This window comes from Microtus ochrogaster, unplaced genomic scaffold (assembly GCF_000317375.1).
Source record: "Microtus ochrogaster isolate Prairie Vole_2 unplaced genomic scaffold, MicOch1.0 UNK68, whole genome shotgun sequence".
Lineage (NCBI taxonomy): Eukaryota > Metazoa > Chordata > Mammalia > Rodentia > Cricetidae > Microtus > Microtus ochrogaster.
The window spans coordinates 380,731-408,261 of record NW_004949166.1 but is presented as its reverse complement, the minus strand read 5'-3'; the positions used below and the strand labels follow the sequence as shown (position 1 = coordinate 408,261).

Sequence of the window (27,531 nt, the reverse complement as noted above, 5' to 3'; positions counted from 1 at the left end):
TCTCTCTCTCTCTCTCTCTCTCTCTCTCTCTCTCTCTCTCTCTCTCTCTCTTTCTGCAGGTAGGAGACAGATCTCAACAGTAAAACCCTTGCTTAGCTTGCTTGATGCCCTGAGTTCAGTCTTCACATGGTAGAACAAACAGATGAATGAAAGAAAATGAAGTTCACCTACTATGCCTTTATGTGGAAATTCAGCATCAAGAAAGATGAAACTCAAAGCTGGAGAGATGGCTCAGCAGTTAAAAGCACTGACTGCTCTTCCAGAGATCCTGAGTTCAGTTCCCAGCACCCACATGGCATCTTATAACAATCTATAATGGGATCCAATGTTCTCCTCTGACGTGCAGGCATACATGCAGGCAAGAGCACTCATATATATACATATATAACATAAATAAATAAGTATCTAAAAAAATAAAAGAAAAATGAAACTCAGCTTGCAGGGGGGTAATGACACAGTACAGGGAGTCAAGCCTGAAGGGCATTCCCTGGCACAATCACACTGGCAATGCCTCCAGCTCTTTTCTCCAGCTCTTCTTCCTGTCACATGAGAGGCTGGGGCTCACCGGCAGAAGCCCAGGCTGGGTACCTTCCTTCCTCAGTACCAAGTGAGACCTGCACACCTCCATTGCTCTGCCAGTCTTACCTAAGCTCCACCCCAAGGTATCTCAGCTTTGCTCTGCTTAGGTCCCACCCAACCCCACAGACTTCATACCTCTACCACGGGCATATGGGTCTTGCTGGGGCTGCAGATAGTTGGTGAGGGCCCCCAGCTTCCCACGTGTGCTGATGCCCAGCCATGTTCCTCCTGCCTTGCCTTCCTCCATGTCGAGTCCTAGAGCAGATGACAGCATTACCATCAGCCAAGTTCCCATGACAGTCCTCATGAGACGTGTTCCATAGCTCTGCCAGGACATACAGCTCCTCAGAGGGTCAGTGCTGCCGCCACTAGGTCCCACACTAGGTTGCACAGGTCCTATAAGCCATAGGAGAGGAGATGGGAGGTATGGCCCAGGTATGAGTATGTGAGAGAGAGACCCCAGATAACAGGAAGTGTCCCAGCCAGACTCTTAGATCACTACACTCAACATCACAGTAAAGAGTTATTAAGATGTCCTATGAGAAAGTGTGTATATATGAGTATGTATGTCTAATGTGAGTATGTTATTTGCACACCTGTGTGTGCTGGTACATGTACCAGTGCCCAGGTAGGGGCTAGAGGAAGATACTAGCACTCTCCACTTTAACCCTCACAATAGCAGCTCACTAAGTCTGGAGCTAGGAGGGGCCATCACTCCACAGTGTCCCTGTCTCTGCCTTCTACGGCTCTGGGTTATAGGCAGACAAGACCATGCTGGTGGGTGTTAGGATAAACTCAGACCCTCATGCTTGTGCAGCAAGTACTCTTACCTGATGAGGCATCTCCCTCATCCTAAAATGTCATTTGTTTGAATAAAAATCAATTGTAACAGAAAAATAAACATAAAATGCAAACATAGGAAAGAAAACAAACTCTACGGTGGAGAGCAGAATCACCTACATAGAAGCCCAAACCGACCCACGGCAACCCACTAGGCCCAGCAAGAGAGCGGGCTGAGAACTAGAGAGTGAACATTTACTTGTTCACTTACTTACTGCTACATTTTGAGTCAAGGTCTAATGTAGCTCAGGCTGGCCTTGAATTCACTATGTAGTTGAGGCTAGCCTTGAACATCTGATTCTCAGACGTGTTCTGCCTGTGCCTGGTTTTGGCATTGCGTGCTAGGCAAGCACCAACCGAGCTCCCTCCCTAGCCCTACTCCGTTTCTGTAAGTCAGAGTCTCAAACTATAGCCCAGAAGGGCTTGACAGGTACCTCACGGTGACACTTCTGTTTCAGACTCAAACGTTCTGGGATTACAGGGCTGGCTACATCACCATGCCCAGCTTAGAAAATGAAAATTTAACTATACCATTGAAAACACTTAGAGCCCTGAACTGTTGAGCTTAAAAGATCAGGTGTGACTACTGTGTCAGTTCAAAAGAACAGTAACAGCGACTGGTACTGGTGCCAAGACACACCGATCAGTGTGCCACACCCAGTGTGCACCAAGTCCAGAGCAGACCCAACATGCTTGCTCAGCTGATTTCAGTAAACAATACTGCAGTGACTAGGAGGATTAATCTCGACTCTTACCTCATACCAGGCACAAAAACTGATTTCAGAGCTGGAGAGACAGTTGCTAACATACTTGCTTTGCAAGTATGAGGATCTGTCTGATTTCCAGAACCCTGTACGGTTCAGGATGAGGTGGTGCAAGCAGAGAAAGATGGTGGGATCTTGTGACGGGCAAGGCTGGACTAATGAGTGAGTCTCAGGCTAACAGGACTTTTTTGAAAAGTCTGAAGTCAGCTGAAGTTGTCCTCTGGCCCCATGCACACATGTGCACTCACATGTACATAAACTCACACATACACACAATAAAAGCTAAGTTGAGACTGTCAACTTAGAGGCTTTAGCAGAAAAATGTTATTTATGGCTTGGGGAAGCAGCAGGCTTCCTGAAAAGGACAAAGAAAAACAAACCATAAAAACTACATTTTTTAAATTTAATTTTATTATTTCTTAAGGTTTTTTTAAAAAATTTATTTATTATGTATTCAGTGTTCTGCCTGCATGTATCCCTGCAGGCCAGAAGAGGGCGCCAGATCTCATTACAGGTGGTTGTGAGCACATGTGGTTGCTGGGAATTAAACTCAGGACCTCTGGAAGAACAGGCAAAGCTCTTAACCACCGAACCATCATCTCTCCAGCCCCCAAAACTACATTTGTTAAAAATAAAGTATTCTAGCCAGGCAGCAGAGCAACTCGCCTTTAATCCCAGCACTCAGAAGGCAGAGCAGGCAGATCTCTGTGAGTTCAAGGCCAGCCTGGTCTACAGAGTGAGAGTGAGTTCCAGGGCAGCTGGAGATACACAGAGAAACTCTGTCTCAAAAACCAAAAAAGAAAAAAGAAAAAGAAAAGACATTAAAGAAGTTAGTTGGGGGCTGGAGAGATGGCTCAGTGGTTTAGAGCACTGCCTGCTCTTCCCAGAGGTCCTGAGTTCAATTCCCGGCAACCACATGGTGGCTCACAACCATCTGTAATGAGGTCTGGTGTCCTCTTCTGGCCTGCAGACATACACACAGACAGAATATTGTATACATAATAAATAAATAAATATTAAAAAAAAAGAAGTTAGTTGGCAGCCCATTTGCCCAATGAAAGACTCATATCTGGAATGCATAAATAAACCCTACAAATCAACAACTGAAAAACAAATTAGCTCTCACTGTCTGGTCAAGCAACACAGAACAGGTTTACTCTCCCACACAAAACCACCAAAAACAAAGCCTATGAAAACATGGGCTTTAAGGAGGATTTGAGCAGGTGTGGTAAGGCTCACTGTCATCCCACAGTCAGAAGGCAGAAGCAACAAGCTTCAGGCTAGTCAGAAACACACAGCTAGACCCTGTCTCCTCCCATCCAAAGCAAAACAAAACAAAAAACAGGCTAGGGATAAGGCTCAGCGGCAGAACACTTGCCTGTCTAGCATGTCTAGGACCCCGGGGTTGATCCCCAGCACCGTAAAACAGCAAACAAAAAGCCAAATGGTCTGGCAAGATGAGGAAGTGGGTAATCGTGCTTGAGGTCAAGCCTGATGTTTGACCCCCATACTCTACATGGCAGAGTGTACACATGTATACATACACACAGATAAACAAACAGTAAATAAATGTCACTTAAAACAGATAAAGGGTCTGAGAGTCTGGAAACAAATGAGACAAGCCCATGAGCCTCATGGACCTAGCAGACACTGTGATATGAGGCCAGAGCTGAGGATCCAGGAGACTAAGGCAGCCAGGGTTCATGGGACAAAGAGCAGAGAGCCCAGAGCTATTTCCAGAGATTTAACTACTGCGTGGCAGGAGCAGAAGAACCACACAGAAGGGCCATAGCAGACAGTGCTCACCCAAGGTAGGGAGTGCTGTCTGCTCCCAGAAGTCAGACTGGAAAGCCCATTAACTTCTGGGCTTCTGGGTTTAGCATTCAAAAATACTTTGCTAAAATGGGGGAGGGTTCCTTACCTTTCTAACAGGCTTTAAAGCAAAAATCAAACTATCTCTTGACAATTGGCCTGTATCTAGGAAAAGCTTACTGATGTGTACAAATTCAAAATATACCTAATACAGGCTGTGGGGCGAAGGGTGATACAGATATGAAAATTTATGTAGATATGCACACACGGCAATGCTCCAAAGACCAAGCAATGTGGTCCGTTCTCACAGGCTGACTATTTCTTCTAGGACCCAGTAGTGTGTGAAAATACAAGGGGCATACTGGTGGCCAGTTCTAAGATACGCCTGATTCTGGGGCTGGCTGGATCCCCTACTTATGCATTCAGCGCTGCACGTGGAAGCAGGGCCACTACTAGCCTTATTTGTTGGGTGCCACTGTAAACAGCTGCTCACCAGGTGTGAAGAAACACTTACCACTGAGGATCTCATTGTTGTTCCCCCAGAAGTCTGCCAACTTGGAAGGCCTGTTGTAGAATTCATCTCTATTGGCTGCCAAGATGAGCCTGGGAGAAGAAAGTTCAAAGGAAGCCATGTGCTGGGGACTGAACTGCATATGCTCCCTCATGCAGCTGCACCTCCAGCCTCTCTGGTTTGACATTAAATTTACAGCAGTAGCAACATAAATAAGAATCCCCCATTTGTTGCCATACACCCACAGGCGCTCTAGGCAGCTCCTGGAAAGCTACATCCAGAGCCGCTGCTCAGGAGACAGGGGCTAGGAAGAGGTTTAAGTAGGAGGCAGGATAGACAGGGAACTGCAGAGACATGGGAATGGAAAGGGCTTACGTAGCTCACCAACTCAGGGCTGAGAATTCTAGCACAGTTACTACTGCCTGTTAAGACTGCCTGCATAGGGCAGGTACATGAGAGGGCTCAGTGGTTAAGAGTATGGACTGCTCTTCCAGTGGACCAGAGTTTGATTCCCAGAACCCGCATCAGGAAGCTCACAATTACTTGTAACTCCAGCTCTAGGGGATCTCATGTATCTGTTAGGGGCACCTGTACTGACGTGCCCATATCCATAAAAATATAAATAATAGCCGGGTGGTGGTGGCACCCGGTGGTGGTGGCACAGGCCTTTAATCCCAGCACTTGGGCAGGCAGATCTCTGTGAGTTCGAGGCCAGCCTGCTCTCAAGCTAGTTCCAGGACAGCTAGGGCTATTACACATAGAAACCCTGTCTCGAAAGATGAAAAATTAAATAAATAAGATCATACATATAACTTTTTTAAAAAAACTTTTTTTTATAATTCAGTTATTTGTATATTTTGTACATTGGTGTTTTGCCCACATGTATATCTATGTGAGGATGTCAGATGCTCTGGAATAAGAATTACAGACAGTTGTGAGCTGCCATGTGGGTACTGGGAATTGAACCTGGGTCCTCTGGAAAAGAAGTGGGTGCTCTTAACCACTGAGTCATCCCTCTAGCCCCCATACATACACCTTTGAGACAGACCCGCACAAGGCACAGTATCCTACACCTGTGAGATGTGCTTTCAGAAGGCAACAGACTAATACTGCAGACACTGAAGCATGTCTGGGGAAGCCCACACCTGCCTCGAGCATGTCTTGATGCCTAAGTGTCTCTACTAACCTCTCTGCCAAAATCTCTTCTCAATAAACTCCAACTCTGCTTCATGTTGATTTACCCTGAGATTGTTTTTCCTGTGGTGGAGTCAAGCCAGGCGTGATGATACACAACTTTAGTCCTAGCACTAGACAGGCAGAGACAAAGGCAGAGGCAGGTGGATCTCTATGAGTTTCAGGCCAGCCAGGAGATGAATGTGCCATGAACATGTGGTAGAGTGCAAATAAGGAATATGGGTTAACTTAAAATGTAAGAACTAGTTAATAATAAGCCTGAGCTATTGGCCAAACATTTATAAGTAATATAAGTCTTCCTGTCAGTTATTCAGGAGCTGGAAGATGGGACAGAAACTCCTACCTACAAGCCCCCGCTGGTAGTCTGCTCTCAGGGAGCTCTGCACCCAGAACCAGGCAGCGACTCCTGGCCCCAGGAACTAATTCTTACATAACTCCAGAAAAGGAAATGTGAAATAAATACATAAAAAGGGAAAGAAAAGAAAAGCTGGCTAAGCAGAACTTTCTATCCGAAGATGTTCAACTACTTTTTTGTTTGTTTGTTTGTTTTTCAAGACAGGTTTTTTTGTAGCTTTTGGAGTCTGTCCTGGAGTCTCGTAGACCAGGCTGGCCTTGAACTCACAGAGATCCGCCTGCCTCTGCCTCCCAAGTGCTGGGATTAAAGGAGTGCGCCACCACCACCCGACTCAACTACTTATTTTTTAAAAATATATTTTTGGCCGGGCAGTGGTGGCGCATGCCTTTAATCCCAGCACTCGGGAGGCAGAGGCAGGCGGATCTCTGTGAGTTTGAGACCAGCCTGGTCTACAGAGCTAGTTCCAGGACAGGCTCCAAAGCCACAGAGAAACCCTGTCTCGAAAAACCAAAAAAAAATAAAAAAAAAATAAAAATAAAAATATATTTTTGGGGGGCTGGAGAGATGACTGAGTGGTTAAGGGCACTGGCTGCTCTTCCAGAGGCCCTGGGTTCAATTCTCAGCATTCACATGGTTCTAAACTGTCTGTGATTCCAGTTCCAGGGCTCCTCACACAGACATACAAGCAGGCAAAAGACAAATTCACATAAAATAGAAAGAAATAAATTAACAACAAAAGACTTTAAAAATTATATAGCCCAGTGGTGGTAGCACACACCTTTAATCCCAGCACTCAGAAAGTAGAGGCAGGCCACTCTCTGAATTCAAGGCGAGCATGGTCTACAAAGAAAAATCCTATCTCAACGACCAAAAGAAAAAAATATTTTCCTTGAACTTTTTATTATTTTTGTGTATGAGTGCTTTGCCTGCATGTATGTCTATGCATCACCCACATGCAGCCCATGGAGGCCAGAAAAGGAACTGGATTCCCTGGGACTGGAGTTACAGGTGGCTGTGAGCTACCATGTGGGTGCTGGGAATCAAGCCTGAGTCCTCTGGAAGAGCAGCCAGTGCTCTTAATTGCTGAGTCATCTCTCTAATTCCTCACCTGCCTATTTTAAGCAAGAAATATGTTTGCCTAATTACTGAAGAACACTAACTTCTGGGCTATTTTTATCACAGGTTCAACTGCTGATGGCTTGTGGGGACTTTATAATCAGGAAATGTGCTAGAGAGATGAGCACCCACATAAAGTCCTAGATGAGAAGAGAAGCAACTCCCTCAGCTAACACTTGGGAGGGACCGCGGTACCCTTGAAGGTTCATCTGTGCTCTGAGTTCAAGTTCCTAGCACCCATGTGAATGTTGGGTGTGCATGGTGGCCTGTCTTTAACTCTAGCCATGGAGCAAGCTGACTAGCAAGTTACCCACATTAGCAAGCTCTGGAGTCAACCTAGAGACCGTGTCTCAATACATAAGCTAGTGATAGAAGAACTGTGACATGAACCCAGGCCTCCACATGCATGTGCACAAATGCATGCATACATGTGCACATGCATACCTTAACATACTCATGCACCCACACATATGCATGCATGCCACATGCTTAAGAAAAACATTTTTAATTAGAATGCATCATTTTAGCTTTGTGAATGGGAATGAAACACTGACATTTCCCCAGTAAATAAATAGAGGGGCATGCTTTTACTGTATTTGCATTTATAAAAAAAATGCAAGTTTCTCCAGATCATGGCTCTCTGGGTGACTGGACAGGCTACACTGACTTACTATGGTTACTGATCAATCTTGTCAAAGCTGTTAGGTTGCCTGTAAGAGTATTTCATATGATCAGTTATAGAGTTTGAGGTGCACATAATTGCCAATCAGAGTAAAAGACATTTATTTGCTTTACTTTTGACCTATTCGTCATTAGGAGGCATTATGCTAGGTCCTGAGTTCAACCCTTAACTTGAATAATTGCTTTATTGTATTTTATTTTTGCAGTGTTGAGAACAGAAGACAATTCTCTACCACTGAGCTATCTATATATCACACCCCAAGAGTTAGTTTCAAGCATCCTTTCCAGTATCGTATTTTATAATTCTGACCTGGGAGATTTTAGACTCTTAGGGATCATGGCAGAAATCTAAAGTACTGCTCACTTGTCCTCTTAGGGAACAGGTCAGAAGCTATGTGGTTGCAACTGAGGTGACACCTGCTGTCTGCCACTGTCACTGGACGTCCCTGGAGCTAGAATAGAAGTAGCTACCGGAAGTGAACTTCATCCACAAAGCTGGGAAAATTTGGTTCATATTCATTCACTTGCCCAGGGCTGACTTAGTGAGATCTGTATTAGAGCCTCTTCGCCTCCATCAGAAAAACAGACCAGTGTGCTGTAACCTGGCAGCTAAGCTTCCTCCTTGTAGACATGAGCATCCAAGTGCAGGGAGAAGTCCCCTGGGAAAGCCATTGTGCTGACTGATCTCCTTGGAGCTCTGGCTTCCCCCTCTGCCATAATGGATCACCACAGGCTGGCAGCTTCAGCAACAACATTCATTGCCTTGTAGCTCTGCAGGCTGGGAGTCCAAGATCACAGCACTGGCAGAGACGGTTCCCACCAAGGGCCAGTTGTCTACCTCTGTGTTCATATCCAGCATTCTTATGTGTGTCCACCTGTGTGGCTTCGTTTTACCTTAATCACTTCTTTAAGGTCTATCTCTACAGAGAGTTGTATTCTGATGTACTGGCAGTTAGGATTTTTATTTTTTACTTTTTGGTTTTTTTCAAGACAGACTCTCAGTTTATAGCTGTGATAAATTGCTGTCCTGGAATTCACAGAGATCCACCTCTCTCTGGAGTGCTGGGATTAAAGGACTGCACTACTATACCTGGCTGCAGTTAGAATTTAAACACAGGAACACCCTGTAGTTGCGGATAGCTGTCCAGTTACTTTTTTTTATTGCTGTGATAAAACACTATGACCAAGGCAGCTTATAAAAGAAAGTATTTAATTTGGGGCTTACAGTTTCAGAGGTTAGAGTCCATGACGGTCAAGCAAAGGTATGGTGGCAAAAACAACGGGAGCTCACATCTTCTTCTTTTTTAATTTAATTTTATTTGCACTAGTATTTAACCAGTGTATGGATGTCTTTGTGAGGGTGTCAGATCTTGGAGTTACAGACAGTTGTGAGCTGCCATGTGGGTGCTGGGAATTGAACCCAGGTCCTTAGGAAGAACAGCCAGTGCTCTTGACCACTGAACCATCTCTCCAGCCCTGAGAGCTCATATCTTAATCCACAAGCTGGAGACAGAGAGCGAGCCACTGAGAGTAGCCCAAATCTTCTGAAACCTCAAACCTCATTCTCCCGTGACACACCTCCCTTCCTCCAAGAAGGTCGTTCTTCCTACTCCTTCCCAAACAGTTCCACCAACTGGGACCAAGTATTCAAACCTATGAGCCTATGGAAGCCATTCTCAGCCAAACCTAAGGAGACTTCGCCCACTTCAAAAGCCATCTGTGACAGACATTGTCCTGAGGACCAAGCCTAGCATTGTGATCAATTTTTATTTCTTTCAGAATTTCATGTTGCCCAGGTTGGCCTTGAACCTTCTCTTTGCATCCCCAAGTGCTGTGATTACAAGGTGTGAGCCACACCTGGATCCCAATTGATAATTAAGGCTCAGGTGATTTAAGCCCGTTTCCTATATTTAGTTGTAAACCTAGCCTTTAACGGCTGAGCCATCTCTCCAGCCCTTAAGCCCGTTTCCTAATTATCATATTGGTGATTGAATCATGGTTGGTCCTCAGGATCTCAGACTAACTGGATGTGAAAGTGATCTGCAGTGCAGCCCAAGTGATTGGTAAATCTTAGAGATTGTCCCCAGAGGTCAGAGCCTCTTCCGGCAGGGATGAGGTGGGCGGAGCTTGCCACAGGCACAGGCTCTGAGTATTCCCTGGTGGGAGAGGAACAGCTAAACTTCAGCTACCCAAAGCTGGACAGAGGTAGCAGGCCATGGCCCAGTATGGACCTGTTAATGTCTGAGCTTTGCAGAAGGAAGCCAGTGAATACGTGATGACCCCAGGAATGAAGATGGTGGTTGTGCTCCTCCTCTACCTGCCGGGCTGTCTTGTCCTGCCCGAGCCCACGGTGTCACTGGGATGCTAGGTGTGTGCTGCACACTTGGCTCTCACAGGTCTTTACTACCTTTTAATTTTAATTTTACCTGCAGGTGGTCTTCAAGAAACAAACTATCAAGTGAGCTCTGCCAACCCTGGAATTTACATGTCACTTAAGACTAAGAAGCTGTTTGGTGGGCTGGGGCACCCCAAATGGAAACACAACTTTGTTTTTGCTGGTGCAGGGGAGCTTACATGAATATAAGGGCTGAGGAGAGCAGGGGAGCAAGTCGAACCACTTCTCAGCTTACTACCAGAAGGCTCAGATCCATACTTTACTGCCTACATTTTTGGTTTTCTTCATTTTTTGAGACGGGGTTTCTAAGTAGCCTTGGCTGTCCTGAAACTCATGCTGTAGACCATGCTGACCTCTAACTCAAAGAGATCTCTCTGCCTCTGCCTTCCGAGTGGTAGGATTAAAGATGTACGCCACCACCACCCAGCTTTTTAATTTTTAAAATTGTATATATATGGTGTTTTGCCTACATATATATCTGTACATCATTGGAGTGCCTGGTGTCTGTGGAGGCCAGAAGACGGTACTGGAGTCCCTGGAACTCACATTACAGACAGTCGTGAACTGCCAAGTGGGTCCTGTCCTCTAGAAGAGCAGCAAGCCATCTCTCCAGCACCTCCACTGGGGATCTTATTATGGGAGTGACACATGGGGCTCTGCTCCAGGCACTGGAGTAGGGGCTGTTTCTCATGCTTGGTATTAGTATATTCATTAGTCTGCTCACTGCTCAGCAGCCAGCTCCTCAATGTAACCACCTCTTTATCACTTTCCTTGCAATATTCCACCTGCGGAATGGTCCCTGACTCCCTCTGATCTGCCACGGGCCACCGGGATCACTTCGTTTAGACTAACCCAACTCCGCTGCCTGTCCTCTGCAGGAAGAGAAACGTTACACCACTGCCTTCCCACTCCCCAGCCTGAAATGAGGGAATTCAGTCACTGTGACAGCATGGTGTGTCTCAGCTATTCTGCACAGTGACTCAGCAAGAGAACCTCACTGAAACAACTCGGATCATTTCTATAACACATCCAGGCAAATGCATAAGAGAGGAGTTCTGAAGCCCCTTTCTCATTAGGGGTTAAATCTCTGCCTTATTCGCTACGGATAAATGCTGACAAGTCCTGGGGAAAGAAGGGGCTGCTGTTCACTCCTGCCTGCCCACTGTTTCCCACATCCTTGGCTGGTACTCCAGCATCTCCAGTTTCCTCACTCCTCAGACAGAGTCCAAATCCCATGGATGCTTTCCTCAATCTGCCACCACCCAGACCACTCATCCAAACCAGCGCAGAAGAGTCTCAGTCACCGTCATCAATTATGCGGCTATGACCCTAGCCACAACCCATAGAACTGCACCTCATCCCCCTGTCTCGCCACACCTGCACATTAGCTCTGAGTCCCTGCTCTAGAGTGGGATTACTCCCAGCACCCCACACTAAGCAACCACTGTCCAGACAGCAGGACCAGGCCTGGGCAGGTTGCCTCCAGACATCAGGACTTGGCTGTTCAGAGCCTGACCCACACTCCCGGCAGCCTGCCCTTGTCTCTTGCATACATGGCACTCTAGTGGTGAGGAGAAGCCATGTACCCCAGGCCCAGTGTAGCATGGCAGAGGCAGGACAAGAGCATTCATTACCTGTATGCATTTTTGGAAACAGGACGAGGATCAAACTTAAAGAAGATGATGCACATTGTTGTAAGGGTGGCTTTGCTCACACGGTCATAGGTCTGTGGGAAAAGGAGAATAGTGAGCTGTCAACAGCAGTGTCAGAGGGCCTTTAGATGTCTCAGTGGCCCAGAACACAACACCAGTGAGTGGGGGTGGACAAGTGAGAACCAGGTGCTTGGTGACATCACAGATACTGCCCTTCACCTGGGCACATCAGCATCAGCTTGTAACTCCACCACCATGACACTCCCTGACTCTGGACACACCACATGGAGGTGGTGAGTGGGTGCTAGAAGGGGCAGCAGCAGGATTAAGAACCACACATGAAGCTAGGGTAAATGGGTAGCAAATCCTCTCCCCCGAAATGGCACCAAGTACTCCCCATGAGCCACTGTGGGAGATACCTTCATTTCAGCCCACAGCACCCCGAGGCCAGACATCGGTGCCCACTCACCTGGGATGATTTGTGACACATGTCCCCGCAGGCCTTTGTCCAGCACACACACCTACTATTCCAATGGACCTAATGGTTCTGCATATCCACATTAGGAGGCAGAAACCTGTGCTGGGCATGTGCACACACACATGGTGCTAAGTAAGCACAATCCCTTGTCACACGGAACCCATGCCTCGGAGCCTCCTGGTCCAGAAGGCATTTCCCTGAGCTTTCTAGATCTGAGATTAGATCTAGTCTAGATGCATCAACTCTGGAAAGGAGCCTCAAAGAGCCCTGAAATGTACACAGGTGCCATGATTTAGTGTTCCAGGACATAGTTAATGCCTGCAGCTGAAACCTGGGACAGCCAAGAAACTGTTTCAGCACTGAGGGAGCCAAGCAGTGAGCAGGGTGGCAGTGTGCACAGACACGAGTCCACTAAGGACTAAGTGAGGGACTGTGTGTCACTCTGCAAATATGTGCATGCATCTATGTTCATGTGTACCTGTGCATGGCGTTTGTACACAGTGTGACACTGTCTTCATGAGCACATGCATGTCCAGAGGAGACCAACGCGTCATAGAGGCACAGACAGAAGATGCCTCGGAGGTCAGGGTAGCTGGGGGGTCAGGTCAGGCTGTGTTCACTCTCAGGTCTGGGGAGAGTAGATACAGTGGCCTTGGCACTAAGGCGCTAATCATGACATGACCACTTGAGTTTGGGTGCCTCCTAGGAGATGGCACATGTAAGATGGTCTGTGGCCCTTGATGGCTCTCCATATAGGAGACCAGCACAAGGCCTAGCCCAGTCTTTACAGGTTAAAGCGCCCATGTCCCCAGTCTCCATACAGGGCACATGAGAAAGCATGGCCTGGAGACCTGGAGACGGCTGTCACAGCCACTACAGCCTTGGAGGAGGCCCAGGTCTGGGGACACTAGGGATATCCCTGGGACAGACACTGCCAATTCTAATTCTTGGGTCTATGCTTTGTACTCACAGAACAGGTTATCTCGGCCACATCAGGCCTGCTACCAAAGCAGTGCTGCCACAGTGGTAGAGGGGGCTCAGGCCACAACCTGCCATGGCTGTGGCCTGCCCGAGAGCCCATGGGAGCAGGCAGGCTCATGAAAGTTTTGCATGGACAATGCCACCACGTGTCTGTCCCCAGAGTATCCGGCAAACTGGGGCTTAGTGATTAAGAAAACTGGCTGTGGGGCTGGAGACATGTTTCAGTGGTTAAGAGCACTCACTGACTGCTCCTCCAGAGGACCCGGGGTTCAATTCCCAGCATCCACATAGAGGCTAACAAGTATCTGAATTTCAGTTCCAAGGAACCAGACACCCATGGCAAAATACCAAAGCACATAAAGTAAAAATAAACAAATTTTTTTAAAAAAAAAAAGAGAGAGAAAAGGAAGGAAGGAAAGAAAACTGGCCACTCTTCCAGAGGATTCAGGTTCAATCCCCAGCACCCATGTGGAAGCTCACAACCATCTGTAACTCCAGTTTCAGAGCGTCTATTCTGTCATCTGTAGGCACCAGGCACACACATGGTGCACACATGTACATGCACGCAAAACATTCATACACATAATGGGTTTTTTTATATTAAAAGGGGTTGGTATCTGAGAAATTGTGTCTACCAAGCAGTCCATGAAACAGAGACAGATTCACACTGTGGGGTCAGGGACCCTGAAATTCAGTGATTTGGGCTATCAAGAAATATCGACAGGCATATCACAAACTAGACATGCTCTGACTCTAGGAAAACCAAAGCAGCCAGGAAAACAGAAGCAGGATAGAAAAGGTAACAGAAAAACAGGGTTCACAACGTACAAAAACTTTTATAAAGTCCTTAGAGAAATGATGGCTATAGGAACTACAAAGCCCAGGAGATCTGGGGGGGGGGGGTCATAGGGAAGTGGCAAATTCACGAGCAGACTAGACACAGCTAATGAGACAGTCCAGCAGTTCTCCACGTTGCTCCTGTCAGCTGCTGTAGATGGGGGCTCCTGGACTAACAACACATGTAAAAGCCAAATCCTGATGTCAGAGAACAGGCCAGCACTCTAGACCGTAGACTCTTTTGGTCCTCCCTAGGCTGTGTACCCAGATACTGGGCAGGGCTACCAGCAGAACCAGTTCTGGCCACTGTCACCAGACACAGCCAGAGCAAGGGTGTTTCTCCAGTTCAGCTGCAGGACCTGCTAATCTAGCTGGCCCAGGTGGGCAGCAGACCAGCCCTCTATGCTGGAGTGGTCCACAGGAAGGCCACCGATGTGTCTCCAGGCAGCCTGGAGTTGAAGGTGCTGGCAGAGCCCAGGGCTGCGGCCTGGATGAAGACGCAGTCATTGGGAGAGAAGGACCAGAGGAAAGCCAGCCCCTGGGAGGGGACCATCAGGAACTGCCTTTCTCTCCAATCCCTCACCCCCCACTCAAGTCAGGCCCGCTGCTCAACAGCCCCTCCGCCCTCTCTGGCCAGCAATCTACCCCTCATACCTTTCCCACAGCAGATCCTTCTGTCCCCTGAGCTCAGATATGACCCCCAAGAAGCTGCTGACAAGCTCCTGTGAGTCAGGTGTCTCCAACTCAGTGCCCACGGAGTTCTGATGCTCTTTTAGGGCCTGATGGGATCCTCTTAGACTTGCTGCATATTTTAGCCCCCTTCTTGCTCCTGTTGACCTGCAGGGCTGAGAGTAAGCCCTGGGTCCATCCCCTAGCCTCCTGTTCACCACATTGTGTACAGGGAAAGTGGGTCTGCAGATAGTCAAAACTACCCCACAGGTCAACACCCCTGAGCATGGCAGATATTTTCCAGGACCTCTGGGACAAGCAGAGCCCATGGGACCACAGCAGACTACATGTACAAGGGTCCTTAAGTCATAAGACTGTGCATGAGGGCCACATCTGTGGGAGAGAGGAGCCTGGTTTTCCTGGTGATGCCTCTACCTTGCCTGGTGCCACTCTTGGGCAAATTAGCAAATGAGTTCAGTGGAATTTGTCTGTCTAGAAAAGCCAGAGTGACCGGGATTATACAGGAGTCTGCATTGCCTGAAGCCAGTTTAGTCAGTCACCATGAATAAAGAAAACTCCCTGGAAGATCTGGAGAAATAGCTCAGCAGTTAAGAGCACTGGCTGCTCTTCAGAGGACCTGCAGGCACATGGTGAATCACAACCACCTGTAACTCCAATGCCTTTTCTGGGCTCCATGGCCACTGTACATATGTGGTACACAGACATACATGGAGGATAAACACCCACACAATACAATAAAATGGAAAACAAAAACAAAATCTAAAAGAGCCCTCTCTGGACATTTGTGGAAGTGGGTGAGGAGAGCATGAAGCCCTGCTGAGCACAAGAGTCCCGAGGATGGATCTCTCCGAAAGCATCGAACAAGCGCCGAGACAGGGCCTGGGATCTGAGCCAAAGGTTCTCGAGGTTACAAGTGCACAGAGAGCCAAAGCACCCCTATCTCACACCCACTTGGCCCTGGACAGAGAGCTCACACTGTGTCCTTGGCCCTGCCTAGCAATATCTAGCATTCCACTTCCTGGAGTGATCTCCATCAATAAAAGTACACAGCTCTGCTCAGTGCTCTCCCTGGCAGCCAAGATGTGTGCAGTGAGCAGGTCTGGGCCACCCACACCCTGTTTACTCCGACTAGTCTCTCTGGAATGTCTTTTGGGAAAAGTGTCTTCACTGACGTGAAGCCTATGTCACCACGACTTGTGATGGTGGCCTTTGGTCATGTAGTTATCAGCAAGAAACAAAGGTCAGCCACCTAGGCTAGCAATCTCCCTAATCCACAAGTGAAGTTCCAGTAGAATCCTGGATGCCCAGGTTAGTAGGCTGCTGAAAGAACTGAGCAGGGGCAAGCAGTTCCACTGAAAACTGGCAAATAGGAGCCTCTGCCTGGTGTCACCTGAATTCTGTTCTCTGTCCCTTTTCTACTGTGGATTTTAATCTGCACCCATCCCCTGTAATATACTAGCAACACGAATACAAGAGCCTTTTGAACTCTGCATCCTCCTATCAAATCGCCTTGCATGAAGATGGGCTTGGGGTTTCTTCACCAACATCTAAACTGTGGCCCTGCAAGAAGTCATCACACAGTGGCTCAGAGGGCGGAGTACCTTGGTCTAAGGCCATGCAACGGCCTCCAGTTCCTGATGAAACACTAACCCTCTTGCTCCCTTCCCCATCTGAGAGCTACCAGATTCACTATACTCCTAACAAAAGGCTGGACGGTTCCATCAACAGGCTCCACTCCACGCAGGCCACTTCCACAGCCCAGTCCACTGCCTTTTTGCTCCACCAAGACATTACCCCCGAAGTTCCCACGGGACCAGAAAATTGTTGTTGGAGCCTGTGCCTGATCATGGGCTGTCTAATTGGTCAAACCCAGACTAAACACAGCCACCCTACATATTAAGGGAAGATTAGATCAAAAAAAGAGACAGAAATCCACTCTGGAAAACATTCAATTCTGTAGCTCCAAGTCTGATATCCAGGACATGTAGTGTGATGTGGGCTCCACAGGGCTTGGCCAGCCCCAACCCACATGCGTTTGTCTGGAACACACATGATCTGGCTCCAGGTTCTGCACTCAGTGCCATTTCACATTCCTGGCACCCCAATATTTAAGGGTTCCTATCACAACCTGTTCTCTATCCTTATAGCTTTACACATCAAGCACTCAGGGAATCTCCTGAGGGAAATCTAACCCTGCTACACACTGCCTAGCATAAGACTTTCCTTAAAATAACAACAATTAAAAACAAAACAAAACCTAGTACAATGATTCTCAACCTGTGGGTTGTGACCCTTTTGGGTTGAATGACCCTTTCTCAGGGTTGCATACCAAATATCCTCCATACCAGATATTTACATTATGATTCATAACAGTAGCAAAATTACAGTTATGAAATAGCAATGAAAATAATTTTATAGTTGAGGGTCACCACTTATTAAAGATTCTCAGCATTAGGAAGGTTGAGAACCTTTGGTCTAGGAGCAAGCCTCCAAGTTTCTGCAATTCTTGCATCCTGTAAGGCTGTAAAACCATCACCACATGGACAATGACAAGTTCTGCTACTAGCCTGAGAAACACAGCCAGGAGGTCCCCTTGGGCCTTGGCTGTAGTACCTCCCAAATGCTTTAATTGAAAAGCAAACAAGGGTTGGGAAGATGGTTCAGTGCTTAAGGCTATGTACAGCTCTTGAAGAGGATCTGGGTTCAGTTCCCAGGACCCACATAATGGCTTACAAATGTCTGTACCGCTAGGGATCTGACGCTCTTTTACCCTCTATAAACACCACTGCACATTCATACATGCGAGGAAAACATGCATATACATAAATAACAGAAAGAACCTCTGAGAACCCTCCTTCCCTAAGCAGTCTCTTTCCAGCAGAGCACCCTGGCAGCACCCTTTTTTTTCTTTTTCTTTTTCTTTTTTTTTGTGCACACGAGCTTGTGTGTGTGTGTTCCAAAACAAACTTATTTGGCAGCGGCATAACAAATTTTAACTGAAAATAGACTCTCTGACAATAGGGAAATAACAAAAACAAAACAAAACGAGAAGGCCAACAAGCTCTCAGAATTGAAGAGTATGCCCATCGTGCTGGACAATTTTATATCAATCTGACACAAGCTAGATTCACCTGAGAGGAGGAAACCCCAATTGAGAAAATGTCTCCATAAGATTAGGCTGTAGGCAAACCTGTAGGGCATTTTCTTTTTTTTTTTTTTTTTTTTTTTTTTTCTTTTTCCTGTCGCTGTAGGGCATTTTCATAAAAGTGTCTCACTGTGGGTGGTGTCATCCCCTGGGCTAGTGGTCCTAGGTCCTGTAAGAAAGTAGGCTGAACAAGCCACGGGCAGCACTCCTCCATGGCCTCTGCATCTCCTTCTGTTTTCAGGGTTTTGCCCTGTTTGAGTTCCTGTCCTGACTTCTTTCGATGATCAGCTGTGATGTAGCCATGTAAGCCAAACAAACTCTTCCCTTCCCATGCTTTGGATCATGGTGTTTCATCACAGCAACAGTGACCCTGACCAAGCACTCAAATCTCAGAAGATTCACAATCCCCAAACGCCAAACACTGCATACAGTGCTGCACTTTAAAAGACCAAATAGGGGGCTGGAGAGATGGCTCAGTGGTTAAGAGCACTGACTGCTCTTCCAAAGGTCCTGAGTTCAATTCCCAGCAACCGCATGGTGGCTCACAACACTCTGTAGTGAGATCTGGTGCCCTCTTCTGGCCTGCAGGCAGACATGCAGACAGAATACTGAGAATACTGTATATATAATAAAAAGAAATCTTTTTTAAAAAAGCCTAAATAGCAACACTGTAGCGGTTCCAAGAGCACCTCTCCTGAACATCAGCAGCCTAAGTGGGCTGCTCTCCACTGCTAGGTCTAGGGCTTTACTTTGTATTGTCAAGCACAGGGTTTGACACCCACACAACAGATTCCTCAGCCATGTCTGAAACGTTAATCTGGACAGCGGGTCCTGAGGGAAGCCGATTTCCCCAACTCTAACACATCTACCGGTTACTCCAGCAGGGAGAAAGATCCTGATCTACTCCAAACCTTAAGACTGACATCTCACTCTTTTCAAATGAGTTTTCAGTGTTTTATCCTGTCACCTCCTGAAACGCCCTCAGGGACACCTTTCCTGTCGTAGTACTAAGTACACGGCTTGATTTTGTTGCTTGTTTTTGAGACAGGGTCTCTCTGTGTATCCCTGACTGTGCTGGAGCTCACTATGTAGATCAGGCTGGCCTCCAACTCAGAGAGCCACCTGTCTCCAGCTCCCAAGATGCCACTAACAGCTCTGGCCACTCTAGCTTTACATACACTTTAAATATATCCATACTCCCTTCCTGGCTAAACTATATGTTTTTCATATCTGTCGTTCTTTTTGCTAATTTTCACTACAAACCTGGTTAAATTTCCTCCAACAAACTGATTAGTCGATTAGTTTTGAGTTGTGGACAGTAACTGGATATAGACAAATTATTTGCCAGAAGGTAACATGGTGGGTACTGGGTCACCTCCCGATACAGTCTCTGCCCATCTGATCTCAGGAACACAGTCTTTGCCACCAGCAGCATCCTGAACATTCAGCTACACCAGAACCGTCCAGTGAATGAAGCTTAAGACATTCTGGGGCTTCTCTAGCCTCCATCTCCAAATTTGTAAATTTGCCTTGCAGAACAGCTCCAGAGGCTTAAAAGACACATGGTCAAGTTTAGTTACACAAATGGCCCTACCTTTCTGGCCAGTTTTCCACATTAGTTTCTTTAATTTCACTGTGACAACATCTGAAAGAAACAACTTGAGGAGGAAAGATGATTTCGACTATCAAGGCAGGGAAAGAATGAGGTGACCGTGACTGGGCACGTGGCAGAAGCTCCTTGTGCCATGGACGACCAAGACGGTAGTCTGAACCCGGGCTAGGTATAACCTTCAAAGCCCACCCACCCCTAATGACCTACTTTCTTCTTTTGTTTTCAGTTGTTGTTTGTGTTTGTTTTGTTTTGTTTTTCTTTTTGAGACAGGGTCTCAGCTCTGGCTGTCTTGGAACTATATAGATCAAGCTGGCCTTGAACTCACAAAGAACTACCTGCCTTGCTCTCCCATATGCTGAGTTTAAAAGTATGATTCACCATGCCCACTTTCACCAACTAGGCCTCACCCCTTAAAGGTTCCACAGTCTCCCAAAACTGTGATGCCTGCTGGGGAACAAGGAAAACATGAACTTACAGTATACAGGTTAGATTTGAACTATAAAAACTGAGTATTACAGGGGCTGGAGAGATGGTTCAGTGGTTAAGAGCATTGGCTGCTCTTCCGGAGGTTCTGAGTTCAATCCCCAGCAACCACATGGTGGCTCACAGACATATGTAGTGAGATCTGATGCCCTCTTCTGGTGTGCAGCGTACATGCAGGCAGAACACTATATACATAATAAATATTTTTAAAAAATTGAGTATTACAGCCAGGTGGTTGTAGTGTCCCAGCACTCAAGGAGGCAGAGGCAGGTGGAGCTCTGTGAGTTCGAGGCCAGCCTGATCTACAAAGTGAGTTCCAGGAGTGCCAAAGCTACACAAAGAAACCCTTTCTCAAATAACAAAAACAAAACAAATAAAAATTAAGTATTACAAAGTACAGTCAGTCCTGTACAGTACTAACTTATTAGCTTCATTCTTGGAGTGGTTACAGAAAAGGAGAATGCTTTAGGCAGATACTGGAAGGAAAAGTGGCCAAAGATTCTCCAGTGTGTGCAAAGCATACACCCGTCCATCCCCCTGCCTACATGGGAATTCCTCCAGACCAGAGTCGGTGTAGTGAGCTGCCTGCTCACTTTCTAGAGCAAAAGGGGGAGGAGGGCCAGTCAATACACAATGAATAGATAAACATCTACACTATACAGCTCTGTCCGTGTCTTAAGACAGCCAAGGTCCATATACAGACAAGATAACAAAGGGAAGTCTCAGTGTCCTCTGACGGTCAAAACTTCCAACACTAAGAGAATCCTAGCTCTTTCTGAGCTATCCTTAGCTATAGAGCCTCCCCACCTCCAGCTATATCACCAGGGTCATGGCTAGCTCTGGCAAATAGGTACTCGGCCAACCCCAACTACAATGAATGCTCAGGAGGACACACGTGGCCTCTGTGGAGTGAGGTCCAGGAATAACAGCACTCAGGACCTGCCAATGCCCCTGCTGACCATGCCAGGAAGATGAGGGGGAGGGGCGCTAGGACTGAACCTCAGTCACATACTGAACTTCAAGGGCTGCCAGTTGTCACCACCACCATGGCCCAGTCACTGCCAGGAAAGAAAACTTTCAGTGTATCTCATACACACTGGTGTTACTGGGCTCCCCGTGACTCTCTGGACTCGCAGTCTCCTAAGACCGCTGGTGGAAGTCTTCCCAGAATCATGGCTCAGATTCCCCCATCCTAACAACTAGCCAATTCTGAACACCAGAAGAAAGTGTCCTTCGTTTGAGCTATTGTTTTTGCTTTGCTTTTCTTTTCTTTTTTAAATACAGGTTCTCTGTGTTACTATGTAGACCAGCCTAGCCTCATATTCAGAGATCTGCCTGCCAAGTGCGCCACCACACTTGGCTGAGCTATTGGTACAAAGAGCTGATCAGGAAGGACAGTTTTCAGGCATTCTTGGCACATTTGCTACTAATGCTTTCAAGAACTTTCCCAGTAATCACTGCCCAGTGAGACTGCCTCTGACGTCTCTCCACCCTTCCTGGGACCCCATTTTCCAGCTGAGGCACCTCACTTTTTGGTGAAGTTTGGTTATGTATCTACATGCCTGCCTCATGACCTACCTACCATGCCCTTCCTTCAGCTTTGTGAAATTCCATTTTTGTTTTTTTTTTTTAAATATTTTATTTATGTACTTATTATGTATACAGTGTTCTGTCTGTGTGTATGCCTGCAGGCCAGAAGAGGGCACCAGACCCCATTACGGATGGTTGTGAGCCACCATGTGGTTGCTGGGAACTGAACTCAGGACCTTTGGAAGAGCAGGCAATGCTCTTAACCACTGAGCCATCTCTCCAGCCCCTGAAATTCCATTTTTGATTCTTTTTGTTTTTTGAGACAGGGTCTCACATAGCCCAGGCAGTCAGGTCCCTCAGGACAAAGAATTGTCAGGTGTACGCTGTAACTGTCAGAGTGTCTGAGCATTCAGGCTTCTGTAGAAAAGCAAGTCCTACCTCCAACCCTAAACCCTACTTAGAAGCTGCCTCTCTGCTTCGGGCCAGGGGGGTCAGTCCCCGGTATGGACTCTGCCTACCTCCCTGAAAAACCTGAGTCACAAAACTCCTTTGCTCTCCACAGTTTGAAGGGAAGATTCTCTCCCCTTTAAGGCCCCATCATGGCTGTCTAAGGTCATGCTATATCTCTATTCTAGAATTGGGGCGTTGTGGTGGTTTGAAAGAAAATGGTCCCAAAGGGAGGGTCACTGTAGAGGTAGGCTTTGAGCTTTCATATATGTTCAAGACACACCCAGTGAGACAGACCACTTCTTTTTTGGGGGAAGAGGGTTTCGAGACAGGGTTTCTCTGTGCATCTCTGGCTGTCTGGAACTCACTCTGTAGACCAGGCTGACCAAGAACTCACAGAGATCCACCTGCCTCTGCCTCCCTGAGTGCTGGGATAAAGGTGTATGCCACCATCGCCTGGCAACAGACTCTTTCTTTCTTTTTCTTTTTGGTTTTTTGAGACATGGTTTCTCTGTAGCCCTAGTTGTCCTGGAACTAGCTCTTGTAGACCAGGCTGGCCTCGAACTCACAGAGATCTGCCTGCCCCTGCCTCCCGAGTGCTGGAATTAAAGGTGGCCCGGCTTACAGACCATTTCTTGTTGCCTGCAAGATGCAGGACTCTCAGTGTCTTTTTCCAGCACCACGTATTCCTGCATGCTGCCATGATGATACCAGTGAACCTCTGAAAGTGTAAGCCACCACCCCAACTACATGCCTTCCTTATAAGAGTTGCCATGGTCATAGTATCTCTTCACAGCAATAGAAAACCCTGAGACAGGGGTGCTCTCCTTCAGGCCCCCTGTTATGATACACATAGCAACTGTCCATCCAAATGAAGCTTTTCTTTGGACCTGAGGGCCTGCTCTCTCACTAACAAAGCTCTTTTGAGGGCTGATCTCACAACAGTTCCTTCCCATGAGCCTGAATTTTAAGTTACAATAGCCTTGAACTCACTATCTAGCCAAGGTTGACTTTGAACTCTTTTTTCTCCTGCCTTTACCTCTTCAGTCCTGGGATCACAGGTACATGCCATACCTGGCTAAAAGTTCCCATCTTTTCTGTACAAGGTTTGTATCTCCTGTTGTTCTGAATAACTCCTTCCTATCCCAAAATAAGATTCCCTTTTCTGGCTCTTTGATTGGCCTTGTCTGTCTGTTTGGATGGTGCAAGGTGGGGTGCACAACCAGGCTTCTCAAATGCACAGCCAACTCCTGGGCACCTTACTGAGCCACCCAGCCTGCCCCCCTTTATCACATTGTCTCCTGACACCTGGCAGCAACAGCAGGCTTCAAGGGTGCAGCAGTTAACCTTCACCCCAGTTTGCACTCTGATGTCTGGAGAGTTGGTTTCTTTCCTGGCTATTCATAGATGCTATGGTTTGGATATACCCCAACTCAGTCCTCCACTCCCATGGGGTGGTGGTGCTGAGAGGTGATAAGATCTCTTAAAGTTTGGTTCTCAGGGGCTGGAGAGATGGCTCAGTGGCTAAGAACATTAGCTACTCTTCCAGAGGACCTAGGTTCAAGTCCCAGCACCCACATGGCACCTTAAGACGGAATGTCACTAGTTCCAGAGGATCCAATGCCCTCTTCTAGCCTGAGAGCACTACATGCATGTGGTACAATACATACATGTAGATAAAACACCTATTCACATAAAAATAGATTAAGGGAAAAATAATTCAGGCCTAGAGAGAAGTCCTTAGCTCAAAGAGCATACTGGCCTTGGAAGGGGGTGATTATGGGGCTTTTGAAAAAGCAAGTTATTACAAGAGCCTTCTCACACATGCTCCTGTCACTGCCATCTGTCAGGTGATGCAGCAAGTGGGGCGAGGGCTTGCCAGAGTCTGTGCCATGCCATTTAGACTTTCAACATCCAAAACTATGAGCTTAAAACAAATCTGTTTTCTTTATAGAGTCAGTTTTGGCTGTTCTGCTGTGGCAATGGGAGACTAGAGTAACAGTCTTTACATACTGGCCTTGAAGCACAGGCTAGAATTCTACCACAGGTAGATTCAGGTAGGAAGATCAGAAGTTCAAGGTCATCTTCAGCCACGTAGCAAATTCAAGGCCAGCCTGGAGTACAGGGACCTTATCTCAAAAGAAGCCTAGCTGGAAATTTTGGTGCTGCGCTGTAACTGGCCTGTCTAAGAGGAATGAGGATACACTAAATAAATGCTGTGCCCCCATTCTAACTATACAAATGGTTAAAACCAGGCACCCTAAGAACTATAAGTCTCCCAGGAATCTCCAGCTAGGAGAAAGGGCAGAAACCTAGGGACAAACAGAAGGAATGGTCTCCAGAAACTCACAGGAGAGACTACCCTGGCAGGACAGATTGCAGATGAGACCTTGCTGGACTGCTTAGTGACACTTCTTACCTTCTCCTTATGTGCACCTTCAGGTTAGGGACCCTGGCAACGGATGTTAAATCTGAAAGGCTGTCCCTGTAGAGGGGTCAGCCAACCTTTATAGGCTATCTACCACCTCCCTAAACTGCTAAGCCATTGGCATGTAGCAGCCTCAAGGCAGGGCGAACACCAGGGTTAGTTTCCTAAACTATTCCTATGTAGCACCTTCATCAATCTAAGTGCAGAGATTCTTCTCTAAAGAGTATAGAAACAAAGATGGCCACTCCATATTACAGCTTCCCCTGCCAGCATGGTTAAATGATGACTACCTGAAACCCATCTCAGAGGACCTGCCTGGAAAGACTTTGGGGGTAAGGGTGAGGGGCCAGTATGTTACACAACCTCTTTGTCCTTCCCAATGTGACTACACTGAATAAATCTTTTTTGCTTGCCACTATTAAATTGGGTATTTAATTTTTAAGATTTATTTATTTTATGTGTTTAAGTCTTTTGTCTGAATGTATGTCTGTATCTTGTGTGTGCCTAGGGACAGTTGTGAGCTCTCATGTTATTGCTGGGAACTGAGCCTGGGTTCTCTGCAAGAGCAGCAAGTGCTTTCAACAGGTGAGCCATCTCTCCAGTCCCTTAGTTTGGGTTTTTTAATTGATTTATTGAGGACAGTGATAGAACTCGACTTGTTGGGACACAAGCTGTGATTTGAAGTCCAGTAATCACAGTATCCTTGTTAGCCATGCCATGCCAGAGAGTATGCCAGAACCAAAGTCTGTAAAGTAACACAGTGAGGAGGCCCACTGCCTTCAATATTGTATGTGCATGCGGTGCTGGGGATGGAGCCCACAGCCTCAGTCATGCCCTAACTTGCTTACAAGAGCTCTAACACATTACACTTGACGCCCTCACAGCTCAAAGCCAGTTTGTATCCTTCCAATGGAGCTGTCCCTATCCTAGAGCAGCACACAATGGCAAAAAAACAAGTTCTTGAGGCAGCGGCGGTGGCAGCAGCAACAGCAGCAGCAGGGAGGTAGCAGCAGCAGCAGGGAGGTAGCAGCCAGGAAAGCAAGCGCCACTCTGTCTTTTATACAGTGACTAGAAGTAAGCAAGATCTGTTCATGGGGTCAGAAGGCAGACAGGACCATCTGGTCTCAGGGACAGCCAGAGGACAGGAAGCAGAGGCCTGGGTGCCAGCAACGGCTTCTGCGGCTGACTGTGAATGGCTAGAAGAATGATTGAATCCATCAAGGGTGCTGAAAACCTGTGCACCTACAGTTAGCATGTTTCAAGACAAGGAAGAAAGCTTTGTATAGCCTGCGCATCCCACGCTGATGCAGGTGGAGAAGAGACAATAAGAAGAGATGTGTCATGGTCCAGGACACAGGAGCACAGGGTAGAGCACAGCTACACAGCCTGACAACAGCCCCGCTCACCTGAGCAGTGTGCAGCACACGCTTGGGGCCTAGAGGAACGGGCAAGCAGGGCATGTGGGTGGAAACGTGGAGATGCAGGGACACAAAGGAACAGGAGGCATTTTTTTCTTCCTGACTTCCAGCTGGAAGTCTAAATCTGAGACAGTCTACGGGTTGTATGGATCAAGGCTTTGGATAGAGGCCCTGTGACTCCTGCCGTCAGCTGATACGTTTAACTACAAGGCGTGAAAATGCACTTTTAGGGCTGCCTAGTTTGTCAAGCTGGGGAGGCTGGTCAGTGGACAGGTCCCTTGGGCTTCCAGACCACCAAATTGCTGCTGGTTGTGGTAGTCCCTGGGGGTGAAGCTGTCCTTTAGGGCAGGACGAGACAGACAGAAACTCCTGATGTGACAGGCTGTGATCTGGGCTCCAGGGAGCTGCCAGCAGAGGAGGTAAACACACATGGAACACTGTGTCACCATTTCTGAGACCTTGGCTAAGAAATCCTGACGTCTAGAAATTCTCCCAGCAACCAATCTGCAACAGCACCCTCCTCTCCTCCCATCTTGGCAGCCAGAGCTCCTTAAGCCAATGTGCTCAGCTATTAGACAGCAGCTCACCATGACAAATTCTCTCCTGTGATAACTTCTCCTTGGGTCTCCCCAGTGTTCTGAAGACATTAATTTAGCCTCACACCAGGGTGTCATGGTCTCTTCACAGTTCAAAGGAATAGCACAAACCAAGCATACTATGGGTATAACAGAAAGCTGTGGACACAGGGCAGCCTTGCATTTCAGCCTCCCCCTGGTAGGAAGGCCAGCCTACTCGCCACCCCCACCCCCGACAATAGGGACAGGCCTGGCCTTCAGGTGGCTTCTCTCACCCTACTGTGTATTGAAAAATAAATAAATAGAGTATTCAGTTTAGTTTAGGTTTTGTTTTTGAAACAGGAGTCCTGGAGGGTCTAGAATTCTACATAGACCAGGTTGGCCTCAAACTCTTAGAGATCTGCCCACCTCTATTTCCCAGGTACTAGGATTAAAGGTGTGTGCCACCATACCCAGACAAAATATGGCATTCTCGTCTTGTTTTTTTTTTTTGTTTGTTATTGTTGTAGGTGTGTGTCGTAGGTCGTCGTCGTCATCATCCCCCCCCCCACCCCAGAGTTTTTCTGTGTAACAGCCCTGGCTATTCTGGAACTCTTTTTGTAGACCAGGCTGGCCTTGAGCTCAAAGAGAGCCACCTGCCTCTACCTCCTGAGTGTTGGGATTAAAGGCATGTACCACTAATGCCAAGTTTATGGCATTTTTTTTTAAGAAAAGAAAAGATTTATTCATTTCATGTATGTGAGTGTTTTCCTTACATGTTTGTCTGTGTACCACGTGCATGCTGGGTGCCTGCAGAGGTCCAAGAGGGTGTCAGCTTTCCAGAACTGCAGTTATAATACGTTATCTGGGTGCTAGGAAGAGAACCCAGAATCTCTGCAGGAGCAAGTGCTCTTAACTGAGCCATCTCAGGCTCACAACTGCCCCAAAGAGAGAATAAAAGCAAGCACTTCAAGAGCGTGCTTGTCAGTACAACACAAATGTCAAAAGTGGACCAAGGGAGCTTTGCTG

At 47.1% G+C, this 27,531-nt stretch overlaps 1 protein-coding gene across 6 annotated transcripts in view; it reads right to left on the bottom strand.

Moving 5' to 3' along the window:
- The window catches only part of Tango2 (transport and golgi organization 2 homolog), a 45,494-nt gene that overhangs the window by 11,243 nt on the left and 6,720 nt on the right, over window positions 1-27,531 (bottom strand). For 4 of the 6 annotated variants that reach the window (XM_013354766.2, XM_013354767.2, XM_026777454.1 and 1 more), the window contains exons 2-4: window positions 11,882-11,973; window positions 4,510-4,598; window positions 715-975 (exon numbers count right to left, since the gene is read on the bottom strand). In XM_013354766.2, coding sequence (XP_013210220.1) covers window positions 715-975; window positions 4,510-4,598; window positions 11,882-11,937 — 406 coding nt within the window. In that variant the 5' untranslated portion in view covers window positions 11,938-11,973. The remainder of the gene's footprint in view (window positions 1-714; window positions 976-4,509; window positions 4,599-11,881; window positions 11,974-27,531) is intronic. The other 2 variants (XM_026777456.1, XM_026777457.1) reach the window with 1 other exon arrangement.